The 12,982-nt window shown below is 49.2% G+C and overlaps 1 protein-coding gene across 2 annotated transcripts; it reads right to left on the bottom strand.

Moving 5' to 3' along the window:
- Positions 1 to 1,137: 1,137 nt before the first annotated feature.
- LOC100836775 lies at positions 1,138 to 4,117 on the bottom strand. Of its 2 annotated transcripts, none has more exons than XM_014900316.2 (8): positions 3,770 to 4,117; positions 3,513 to 3,640; positions 3,238 to 3,419; positions 2,852 to 3,136; positions 2,666 to 2,724; positions 2,504 to 2,540; positions 2,215 to 2,286; positions 1,138 to 2,123 (listed from the first exon to the last, which is right to left on the bottom strand). In XM_014900316.2, exons 1-8 carry the CDS (start codon positions 3,846 to 3,848, stop codon positions 1,346 to 1,348), a joined length of 1,620 nt encoding a protein of 539 aa, XP_014755802.1. In that variant the 5' UTR covers positions 3,849 to 4,117; the 3' UTR covers positions 1,138 to 1,345. The 2 variants fall into 2 exon arrangements, with proteins under 2 accessions (XP_014755802.1, XP_014755803.1); XM_014900317.2 differs by having other exon boundaries at positions 1,453 to 2,123; positions 2,833 to 3,136.
- Between the last annotated feature and the right edge of the window lie 8,865 nt (positions 4,118 to 12,982).

Raw genomic sequence — 12,982 nt, 5'->3', positions numbered from 1 at the left:
CTCCTCCGCCTCCGCCGCCGCGGCAGCTTCCATGGATGCCTGATCCGGTCCCGACGGCGCCGCTTTCGCCGCCGCCGCCCTTGGCCGGTGCAGCCTACACAGGAACGAGCCCGGGTGCGCCGTCGGCGCGCGCGCCGGCGGTCTTGGAGCAGGAAGGATGAGCAGAGGAGGAGTTGTTGTTCACGGCAGCCATGGGGGGTGCATGCAACACACGAGTGATTAGAGAGCTTTGAATTTCGACAGTGTCGCAATGTGGTGGCTATCTAGCTATCAGTTGACAGTTGTGTGCATGCATGGCGTGAGCCCTTGTTGTGGAGGGGAGTGGAGTGAAGCAGTGCAACCGCCTCTCCCTGTTTCGAGGCGTACAAGGATAAGGATCAGGGGGGTAAACAGACGTTCGGTTCGGAGAGCGAGGTCCTACAAACAAGGTGTTCTTGTTTACCCAAAAACGTATAGTACGTACCAAAGGATGCGTGAGGACAAACGGTAGTAATTCAGTACTAGTAGGGACAACAGACTACTTGGTGGCTATTGAATCTTCCTGGAAATCGAAATGGTGCTCTACCTTGTTTCCACGTGCCGCGTTGGCACGATCGATCTCGTACTGAATCGGAATTTTGGTAGCTGACGAAGGAGAATATATATGTGGACGATCGATATTTTTTTAGAAGATTAGGGGCCACAGCCCTGAGTCCCAAATTTCATCGAAACCGGCCACAGCGTTTGAAACACAGTTTTAGACAATGCGCGCAAAATGAAAATTTCTTACAGCTGGCACGAAGGTTCAGCGAGCCACACGGGCAACAGACTCCTGGACTGACGTACCCAACATCTAGGATTTTTTCAGTGGAGAGGCTTGCGGCGAGGAGTCACTCAGGTTCAGCGGAGAAGATGTGCTCGGGAATGAACCCAGACGAGGTATCGCAGCCTTCCTGGGAGGGGAGACTTGGGGGTCTTCAGAGATCTTGAGATTGGCAAGCCTCCCAGCAGCAGTGAGTCATGATCAGACGATAACGGTGTGACTCTACCTCCAGTAGAGTCAAACCCAGCTAGAGCCAGCCCAAGCGAGGTGGCGCATTCAGCACCGAAACCGAAAGGAGGAGGGTACAGAAATAGTCGATTTGTCCCAGCATTTCCTGCTTGAAGATAACGATCGATATTTTTGGGCACTGTCCAAAACAATTCATGTTTCAGATTAGTTCTTCATTTGCTAGTATCATACAAACACTACAGATGCAAATACAAGCCTCGACGGCTCGCGCGATCCTCTGTTTGTTTGCATACAGCACTAACATATAGCATCTGCCTAAATCTGATTACATAACACTAGCTAGCAATTCACATGTTAGCGCCGAATGGGGCTCCCAAGCAACCCCTTCTCCTCCAGTGCCTGGAACTTATACGCCCCAGGCGCCCTCGCCGACGCCGGCGCCAAGGCTCGCTCCATCTCCCGGGCATCCCTCCTCCTCCTTCTCTCCCTCGAGTGCACGACCCACATCACCAGCGACACCACCAAACCACCGGCGACGATCAGAAGCCCCCTGTACACCTTCTCGCTGTACTTCCCGAGCCCGGGGCAATGGCTCTCCTCGATAGACCTAAACGCTTGCCGCACGAACTCGCAGTCCGCCACGTCCGCCATGACCGGCCCGTACCTCGCGATCCCGTAGCTCACGTTCGCCGCGCCCACCATCTGCGTGTACATCGCCGGCGTCAGCCGCCCGGGCGTCGCGCAGACATCGGGGGTGCCCGGGGCGGTCTGGCAGACGTGGGCCTGCCAGGCCTGGGCCGGGCCTTCCGGGCTGATCAGGGGGAGCTCGCCGGGGGAGCAGGCCCGGGGAAGGAGGCCTGGGGTGTAGGGGTTGCAGAGGAGCGGGACGTGTGGGCCGGACTGGTTGTAGTAGAGCGGCGCGGCCTGTGGGAGCAGGTTGTCGGCGTTGGAGACGTTGGCGATGACGCCGTTGAGCACGGCCACGAGGCGGTAGTTCACCTCCTTGCTCCGGTTCAGGGCTTCCGCCGCCGCCGCCGTGTCCACGCACGGCAGGATGTCGTCCAGCGCCGTGTGCTCCTGCGGGGGCCGCTGCACCCACTCGCCCATCGCCACGCACGTGTCGCCCACCACGCTGGAAACGAACGAATTGTGGACAAGGGTCACCACCATGCCATTCATGGCGCGCCGTGGCCCAACTTAGTTTAGTAAGAAGTAGCGCTTACTTGTGCAGGAGGAGGAAAGTGCCGCCGAGCACCAGCGTTGCCGTGACCATGATCCAGCCGAGGAACACCAACCTGCATTGCGTGTGCGAAACAAGCGTTAGCTTGACACCAAAGTCTCAAACTGCAGTCTCTGCAGCTAGCTACTCCCTCCGTTGCATAATTTTTGTCGAAATATTACATGTCTCTAGACACTTTTTAACAATAGATACATCCGTTTTTGTTAAAATTGGAGACAAAGAATTATGGAAACGGAGGGAGTACGTTAGATTAACTCTGAGTGTGTGCTTACAGGTAGATTAGCGACTCCAGTCCACACGCCGAGAACACTGCGAGGAGGAACACAAGTGTATTGAATTCACCGCAAGCGAAAGCAGATTATTATTTCTCTTATTAGTATTTCAGTTAGGTAAGGAGTAGTAAAATGAAAGGTTGGTGATCGATCAGTGCTCACCGAGGCCAGCAAAGGCAAGGATTAGCATCGCGGCCGCAAGCACGATCAGGATCTTCCTTCTGCGACATAACAGCCAAATTGATTTGGGAAATTTAAGCAGGGGTTCTTCATTTTCGGGATGGAAAGAAATTTTGGTAGTACCAAACGGGCAAGTACTAAGCACTGACGTTTTCACTGGTGACGTACATTGTGTCGAGGGCGGCCCTGATCCTGGCGGAGTTGCTGGCGGTGCGGTCGGCGAGCTCGTCGGAGGCGGCGCTGACCTTACGCACCACGTCATCGATCGTCCCCTTGACGTCGTCGGGCAGCGAGACGGGCCCAATGCCGGCCGCCTTCGCCGCCTTCAGGAACCCGGAGAAGTCCCTCAGGTTCCCCGCCGTCTCGTCCGCCCGCGCCACCACGTAGTCCACCGTCGCCGCCGTGCTCCCATGGAACCGCCCCTGCCCGTCGTACAGCACCCCGCACCCCACCCTGCAAATTAAACACGCACGAGGAGACTGGTTAATTAGTTTGGGAATGGCGGCGCCGGTGATCGGTGTGGGGATCAGGGAGAATTTTGGGGAATTACGTACGCGGCGGCGGCGGTGAAGACTAGGAGGAGGAGGAGCGAGATGGAGATGACCGCGCGGGAGTAGGAGGCGCTGCGGCTCGGGAAGCAGCAGAAGCAGCAGCCGGCGAGGAACAGGGCGGCGCCGAACAGCGCGAACCAGACCCCCGCCGCCGCGAACACGGGCGCCGCGCTGAAGCCCACAGACTATTGCAGTGCAGATCAAACAATCAACGATCAGGAAAAGGAAAATTCCACCGGAAATTACGGGATCAGGGGGAATATTAGGGGGAAACTCACGGCCCAGTAGTGCTCGCTGCTGATGTTCCAGCCGCCGGCGTAGTACCGCAGCCCGTCCAGAGGGTCCTTCCGCTGCGTCCGCGCCGCCGCCAGCACGAACGCCGAGTCCGCCCCAGCCGCCGCCGCTGCAGATGATCTCGCCAAATCAAGTTACACAAACCTCTCGACGCGTCAAATATTGATCGTGTCAAAAAAGGATTCTTATAATTCGGTGAGCGCGATCCATGGAACACACAGGAAGGAAGTTCCACACACACCTGATGCGCCGGCGGCGAGCAAGGACGCGAGCACGGAAAAGACGAAGAGTACAGCGACAGGAGCTGCGCGAGACGCCATGATCACGATCGGGGTCAATGCGGCGTCAATTCCACGGCCGAGTTTCAAAGTTCAACGACGGGGGCCCAGAGAAAAAGGCCCGAACTTTCGCCGCGGAATCCTGAGGGTTTTTTTTTCTTTCTGAAGAGTTGGTAGTGTTCTTGCAGATCGGAAGATCTGGAGAAAGAAGAGAAGAGGAGTGGCCGCGGCGGTGGTGTTCGTGGCGTCCAGCTATGAGACTCGATCGTCTCTGGTCTGACGTCGCGTGGCTTCGCGAGGAAGGGTTACAGTTCTCTGAGCAGCCGCGTGATTAATTGAGGGGTAATTAAGCTCTTTTATTTCAGATTTTTTTTTATTCTGCTCTCTCTCGCTGACTCTCTCTGGTGAACCGGTTGCGACTTCCGAATCTCAGTCATGAGAATGCAGTGCAAAATTGCAAATCTGACACCTAGCTCGTGAACTTGTACAAAACCAGCAAAAATGGGAAAAATGATGACACACAAGCTCAAAGAATCAAATGACGGTGACAGTGAAAACCCAGCTATTCATGCACACTGGATTTGTCTCTTTCTTTTTCCAAGATAATCTTGGAAGTTTGCACACACATCTTGCTTCTCTGGCAATTTTTAGAAACTTGTACTCCTACTATGCTAAAGTTTTTGAAATTTGTGTGCAGTTTTGTGCGGAATATTTTCATGTGGATTGATTGATATCTTGTGCGCTCCAAAATCAGAGACGTGGGGGAATGGAATAATGGATCGTGTGCCGTGGCAAGCATGCTTCTCACGAACGGCCGGGAATTGCATGGACGTGCTGAATTAATTCAGAGTGACGAATTCAAGCTGTAACGTACGCCAGCCGGGGAAAGTGCTGTACCGAAACTGAAGCGGAAATGCCTTCCAGCCGGGGCTGCCTTCCGGAATTCGTGACCCATGCTTAGCTCGTTTGTTGCGGCCTGTAATTTCGTACGTACTCGTTTGTTCCTCAAATTTGGTACGTACTCGTTCCCGGTTAGAGAGAGGTACGCACGCCATTTTGGAATCGCAGTCATGCAGCCGGTAAACTGAGAGAGCCAGCCAGTGAGGCTGACCTCTCTTGTTCTGGTTGTACTACCTAATTTCGTGTGGTCGGTCAACATCGGAGCAAATTAAAAAAAAATACACGTTGTTACACGGGAGTACGTACGCGTGCGTTGTCGCGTCAAACAGCTTTAAACAAACAAATCGCAGCTAGCTAGATGTGCGCTCTCCCCACACGCCACCAGCCAGCCGATTCACGCGTACGTGATCTAAGCGAAATAGTAGAAGAAGCAGAAGTTGTTGCGACGCATCATGCATGTTAGGCGTGTGCCGGTGTCGGTCGGGCTCAACCGGACTGGTACCCGATATCAGGGCCATGTGCGTTTCACGTTGCGTCAAACGTGGCCATGGATGCATGCATGCCTGGAGAGAGTTGGAGATTGACTTTGGCACTTTGGTTGGCGTTCCAAATTTCCCCGCGGCGACGGCTCGCTCTCGGCTCCCCGACCCCGACTGCCAGCAGCTGCTGTTGTTGTTCTTCTGTCGGACGGACGCGCGCGGCACGTACGTACGGGAGCCCCCCTACGTTTGGCGTGACGTGTGGCCTCCGCGGCCCGTCGCCTCCGCCGAAAGTGCTCGAGAATCCGCGTCAAGTTCGTTCCGTTTCGGGTCGTGTTGGCCGCAAAGCGCACCCCGCCTCGGTTCGATCGCCCACGTCCAGCGAACGAGCAGCAGTTACGGCAAAACCTGGATTGGTCCGAAAACGTGTATTCAGCATCCGTTCTTCTGTCCGAGTCTGCGCAAAACTGAAAAAAGTACCGAAACGAAAAACGACGGTTCGTCAGATAAAAATCGACAGTTGGACGGCTCATCCAAATCCAAATACGCATACATATAAACCAAATTCGACCGGAATTCACACCCATATAGATCAAATTCGACCCGAATTTCACACACACACACACACATGGGGAGCAGCGAGCAGCAGGCGGTGGCCATGGCACACGCGAGCAGGGCTGCGGGGGTGGGCGCGGGCGAGCAGGGCGGCAGCGTCGGGCGCGGGTGAGCAGGCGGGGCGAGCGCGACGGCGGCCATGGGCAAGGCGGGGTGGCGGTGGAGCAAAGGCGGGGCACGTGGGCAGGGGCCGGGGCAGCGCCGCGCGCACGGGGAACAGCAGCTCGCAGGCGGCCAGGGGAGGAAGATGAAGCGTCGGGCGAAAATAAAACGCCCGGTGGAACTCCAACCATTTTTTACGAAATCGGTGAGGAAATGAAAACCGATTCCTATCCTGATCGTTTAGAAATTTTTCGCTCGTCAGTTCGGATCCCCGAAAACTTTTTTCGGGTCAGGGTCCGTGTTCGGTGCTTTTTTCTTCATTGAAACTGAAAAACGACCGTTATTTTTTTGGATCGGGGTGGTATTCATTTTTTTTTAGGGAGGGTGGTATTCATATGAGCCAGAGATGTTCTAACGAATGTTCGGGCCGCGCGTTCAGTTCGACTCTCCCTCCCTCGCGGAGCGCACCGCGCACGGGCCGTGGACGCGGCCTTGCATGTCTGCGCCGGGCCGGTCCAAGGAGCTAGCTGCTAGCCCGTTTTGAATCGGATGTAGTATTTTTTTTTTGAGGGGTTTTGAATCGGATGTATGGATTGGGTCTTGCGTACTAGGCCGCCTCGTTAGGGGTTGCCGCATTCGAATCCTGCGAACGGGATGGCTAGCGAGGTGATGGGCCCTCGAGAGGGCTCGACGAGGCTGGGCCGGAACGTTCCGGGCAGGCCATTGGGATTCATTGACACATTTGTTGACCGTAACAACAAAATCGTTGTCGGCCTGTAATTAGCACGGCCCATCCGAACCAACACCGGCAGGCAGTCGGTTGATCTTTTCTCTCACGAAGTTTTCATGTCTACCCTCCAACGCTTTAATGGATTGCAAATCGATACTTGTTTTTCTATTTTGCAAATCGCCATTATATGTGCCATCTGCAGCGTATGCACAAAACAAACAAACACAAAGTTATGATAAGAAGAGATGGTCATGCACTACAAAGACCGAGTCAATTGAATGTATCTACACGTTGATTGATTTACTCAACACAATGATATAGACTTCAAAAGTTATTTTCGGTGTCAACACGCAGCAAACGTAACCCGATGATTAGTTCACTTCGCACAATTGTACTCGTATCTACTTGTTCAACAAGGTAGATCTATGGCAAGGAACAGCAGAATACATGCCATGCATCCTAACTTCTTTTTGTTCCATAAATATGATTGTAACTTTCAAATTTTATGTCTAAATGTCCTTCTCATTTTGTGCACTAATGTACTCCATCCGTCCAACAAAAGATGTCTTAGTTTTGATCAAATTTGAATGCATCTATACACCAAGTCATATCTAGATGCATTCAAATTTTGACAATAGACATCTTTTGTTGGACGGATGAAGTATGTCATTTTATTATAGTTTGAAGGCGCTTTCCCCACCGGACTTCATGGTACGTATGATACCCCCGAGGCCATGACTCTCGTCGGTCGGTGCATGGATATATGAAGCTTCTTCGGTGCTTCTCTTTGGAGAGGGGACGCGGTGGGAGTTATGAAAAAAGTTAAGAGAACCAAAGAGCAAGAGAAGACTAGAATATGGAGCACGCATGGCGTACCTTCCAGAAAATTAACTAATTCTTGTTTCTATGGCTAAACGACCTTCATTAATTTGTGAGCGGAAGAAATACATGCCATTTTTATCAGTTGGTGGATAACTCAGCGTCAAACTTTCTTTGCGCGGTGCACACCAATCATTTTTGGCAGTACTATATTTTTTTTGGTAGGATACAGTTTGGTAGTACTATGTTGGACATCTCATGATGTTACTTCCCATTTACGTACCCGCAATTAAAATCACCCATACCTTAGTGAAGATTTATCTGCCGGGTACGTGGGTAATGAGTACCAATTGCCATCCTGACTTTGAGCAGTGGTAGGAGTAATACTTATTCTCAGTCAGCAGTACGATGTGTGCAGGTACTCCACAAGTTCGAGGTTCGTGAAGCAGCTCCAGATTTCAACAAAAGAAAGAAAGATTAGACCAGATTTCAAGAGAGCAGAAAAGAAGATCACCAACTGTACATACGGGTTAGTAACACTTAACATACCTTCAGTTAACATCATCTCTTGACCCACAAGCTTAGAAGTACTGTAATTAGCAACCAAAGCCAACACAACGAAAGGCACACGGCATCGCATCCTTCCTGTTTAACACGGCAGTCGATGCAGGGGCACGTGAGACGCCTCCACGCATTTAACCTTGTGTCAGACGCTCTCACGTGCCGAGCACCCGCCGTCGGCATTGGGTCCCAGCACAGCTCCTCGGATCCCTGCCACGTGTGCATGCATGGCCCTTGATGTTCTACACCACGGGTGTACGTACCCTGCGTGCACACGTGCGGCGGATGTACTGCGTGCGACGCGGCGTCTGCGATGAAAGGTAAAAAGAAGAAGGAAAGAAAGAGAAAAGAGAGCCGGGGCTTGGAGTTGGAGGTTGGGATCTCATGGATCATAGTTAACCCACTCCTTAATCGTCCTTTTACCACTTCTCTAATCACATAGCACAACCAGTGTTTGCATAGGCTTCGAGTGGCATGGCCCACTTGTCATAGACTAAGTACAAAAGGTGAAGGTTAAAAAAATATTCTGATGGGGCTTCCGTACATATTTGAATAGCTTTGTGGTTAGGAGGAGCAAATTTGACCGGAGATTAGGGCCACAAGACCGACAAAGTGGTGTTTAGAACGGTGAAGGATCACTGGTTGGAATAAAATACAGGGAGCTGTCTACTTTGGGTTGTGGCGTGTTTGTGTGTGACGACCCAAGCTAGCTGGATTCATGATTAGATATACTAGTGTGTGACACTTCCAGCTACAATTACAAGAAGAAACAACATCCGTTGCTTCGACACCACTCTTCATCCGGCAAACCAAACTATTATAGTGCTTACAAAAGGTACTCCTCTGGTTCGCAAGGAGAAAACTAATTCCTTGAGTTAACAAAATTCATTTCACACTATGAGAAATAGGGGAATGAACTGTAAATGTAGCTGCAGATAAGAATTATCTAAGCAAAGGTCTAAGCAAAATTTAAAAATAGAGTGAATTTCACTTTTTACCTTGTCTAAGAAAATTTGTTACATATTTTATCCAAATTAACCATTTTTTATTTAATCATATTTAATTTTTTGACACAACTTTACCTTTTTAGGACTTTCGACCATCTAGTGACCACATATGCCAGACCTGTGTGGCGGCTCTACATTGAATAAATCACACACACAGAGAGATTGTCTTTAAAAAGCTCTTTTATAATACCCTAGAATTAATTTTGACCGTTCATTTTCTAGATCTAAGAGATTAGATTAATTATTACTTCCTAATACTCCAGTTGAGATGTGTGGAGTAATAGGATAGAGTATCAGAACGAAGGGCAAAACAACGGTCGGTAAAAAAACGAAAAGAGCCTTTTTCCCATTCTGCCCCGTTCCCTGTCGATGTCCAGGACCGATTTCCGCCGCCGCCACAGACCACCTCATTCAAGATCCCTCCGCTGCCGCCTCTGGTGCCGCCGCCTTCCTTGTGTGGGAGCTTAACCGCCGGTGCCGGCTTTTGGTGGTTCAAGCAACGGAGTTCTAAGGGCAGGAGGCATGGCTTGTCGGGCCCGACCACGAGGGCGGCGAGCTTGACGGCGCAGGGTGGGGGGACGGCGGCACATTGGAGGAGGGCGAGGACAATGCGGGCGCGGAGGGCGGCGGCGGCGGCGGCGCGGGCTGGGTCTAGGGCGGCAGTGAGGGCGGAAGCGGAGGCGGCGGCAGGCTGAGATGGCGGCAGCCGCGGCGAGGACGACATCGGCGGAGCGGGCTGCGAGGATGGAAGCAGCGGCCGGCTGTAAAGGCGGCTGCGCCGACGACGACTCATGGATGGGAGGGCAGTGATGGCCGCGGGCTGAGACAAAGTTGGCGGCACGCGGCGGACGTAAGGGACAGCGGCTCATGCCGGTGAGGAAGGCAGGCGGCGCGAGCAACGAGGACGGCGGCGGGCTGGAATCGAGAAGCGGCGAGGACGACAGGAATACAGCGGCGCGAGGGACAATTATTTTTTTTATCAGTGTGAAAATGTCAAAAGACAATAGTGCCCTTTTCTGATACTCCGCGTAGTCTTTCTGGAGTAATAGGTAGGTACTGGAGAATTTGCCTTAAAAACCACTTTAATGATGTATTCCTTCCTCACCGAATTCACTAATGTGTATAAATCCACGTCAGTTGATTAGGATCGTCAGTTAATTCAGGACGGAGGGGTATAAATTTTACTATGTTCAATGATGAATATCGATATTTGGATGAGTGGCTCAAGCTGTGTTTTTTGAGATCATATGGTGTCAAAAAACGTGGAGAGATTAATTAGCAATTTGGTTTTGCTGTCATATTTTTTTTTTAGCAATTTCGTTTCGTAGGCTATGTCCTAGGAGATGAATGCTACGCGAATTTGAGGGGCGCACACTTGGTATTTTGCTGTTGGACGTAAACGTCTTTAAAATCTCGAGGATCTAGCTAGCATTCTGCTAGGAAGAACCGACAAAAATGAATATGAAAAAGGTTACATTGATGCACTCTCAAATGCACAGAAGAGATCAAAAGAGACTACTACTCTCCACTTTAGTAATCCAAGTTGAAGGTGTTTATGTTTTTATGATGACAAATTAAGTCATGACACGTGCACTCGATAAACATTTTCTTTTCTGGAATGCTAGTAGTCAAAACTGCAAAACATTGGCTGCACACATTTTAAAACAAACATCTAATAATGAAGTAGTATGCATGTACCCATCCCATAAAAGATGTAAAACGCATCAACTTCATTTTCCGGCTGATTTGAATTTTGGTGACAATCTAATGTTCCAAATATTGCCCGGTAAAATCACCGGATTATTTGACGGTACTAAATTATAGTCACACAGCTTAATATTACCTGCTTGTCACACCAATTTTCTCTGGAAACTGAAATGAGTAAAAGAGTCGACGCAGTTGAACGAAGGTTCAGGCTTCACCATATGGAAGCGAAGTGAAAATGACTGGTGATATAGCTTCGGTCGAAATGCTCATGTACCACACACATGTAAATATTTGTTTTTTGAGCTGGACACACACATGTAAATATGTAATGCTCAATCACCATCCTTTCATCCCCATTCTAACTGCATTACCCATCATCATTGTGTGTACCACAAAAGAGTAATGAAATGTCCTTTTGCCTGAAAATTATATATGGACTGCAAAGGAGCACTTGTTTCCCCCATGTAAAGGCCATGGCACACACGGCTCTTGCGTATTCTCGGAAATAAAGAGAGGCAAGCGCAGATGCACTAACCTTAGACAAGATCCAAAAGTATCAGGGCTGAAACTGAGCAAAATTTGCTTTTGTTAGAGCCCGGTCATCACTTAATATATTCTGTTTGACTTCCAGAGTTGAAAGGCCAATCCGACATTTCAAGCTGGAGCTGTCCATCAGTCCCTCTCCAGGGATAATAGACCAATCTCTGCAAGGAAATAAGGTTCTTTTTAGACGTCACATCAGAAAACCCACATAAACAACTACAATCATTTGGCACAGTGTCATCTTGAACTTCTAAATATAACCTTGCATCTATACGCAGCCCAAAATAATGAACTATATGCATCTTCATAGAATTGATTCCTTCGCAAACCTCATCAGATCCACGCCTGGGACAAGTCACTGCAACCTCTTAGAATCCACACCTGAAGCAATCCAAGGCCTGTATTTTGGAATCTGGAGGCCTTGCGTAGGTGTGTGTAAGCACCAAACGTAGACAACTCATCCAATGCAGTGCAAACTGAAAAAGGCATTAACTAAGCCACAACAATTACCATGTTAAACAGGATTGATAGTGCACAAACATAGTAATGTTAGTAGTCCACTCCATACTGCATAACAACAGCTTCTAGATATAAAGAAATTAAGTGTAGGTTGTGCTGAGCATATCCACAATCAAACTTAATAAAGCTAAACCAGACAACTTTATATTTGAAATAAGAACTGTTGAAGAGTAAAACAGGATGTAGATTCCCCCAAAATTACAGAGTGCACTCTTGTGACAGATTTAAGCTACTGTAATTCACCATTTGAGATATAATACTCAAGTAAAACAACACCTACCCTGTGGCAAACACGATGGGGCAAAGCCCAAGGCAGTGATTTGTTAGTGGAGACCGCAGATTTATATTGTATGCATGTGTTGCCCAAGAAAGGCCATCCTCTCCCCCACACATAAGGCTCCAAACAAGGAATCAACGCCGCCTTGGGGACTGCATTTATTTAAAGAGAGGTGAGCTCTATAGCCAAGGCTAGAGATTGGAGCTTTGGTCATAAGTTAAAAAGTTGGCACAAGGGTTGGGAAACACTAGAAACAGCACCCACGTTCTCCTCTCCTCCCCACCTCCCTTTCTCCCCTTTAGAATTGTTTTTGTGTGCTTTGTTGGCTCACTATGTACATCAGTACATGTCATGCACATTAGCCCAATCTCCAAGAGATGCAACAGATTTTAATGCTAATACTTCAGACCTTGCCATGTTGCATGCCGTCCAAAATGAGCATCTGTGAAATATTTCTTGTTTCATTGTTGAAGAAATAAATATTTCTTGTTTATAAGCAAAAATTCAAGTGAGAAACTTCACACCAAATACTTACTGGTATTGATCAGCTTTAGCAGCTATTTGCAAATCAGCTGTTTTGCATGGCAATTCAAATTTTGCATAACTTCTCCAGAACAGCCCTGATATTGAAAATACAGAACTGGACTGAACAACTTATATTCACACCAGTAATTTACCTTAACAAATTCTAACCAATGTCGTGAAATATAACATTCTATTGGAACTATATATATTACTCTATCTGCAGTGAACCTGACAAAACTATCATAAATTGGTTGACTTTTTCTCTGAGAAGGAAAAGCCACTTTATGCACTAAATTGGAATTTTTTAGAGGTTCACTTTTCCTTAAGAGTGCACTGGCTACCTTGGTACAATGATTTTGCATCTCCTTCCAATGAATAATTGTATTTTGTAA

This window comes from Brachypodium distachyon, chromosome 3 (assembly GCF_000005505.3).
Source record: "Brachypodium distachyon strain Bd21 chromosome 3, Brachypodium_distachyon_v3.0, whole genome shotgun sequence".
Classification (NCBI taxonomy): Eukaryota; Viridiplantae; Streptophyta; class Magnoliopsida; order Poales; family Poaceae; genus Brachypodium; species Brachypodium distachyon.
Note: the sequence above shows the minus strand (reverse complement) of the source record. Positions and strands in the feature narration are given on the sequence as shown.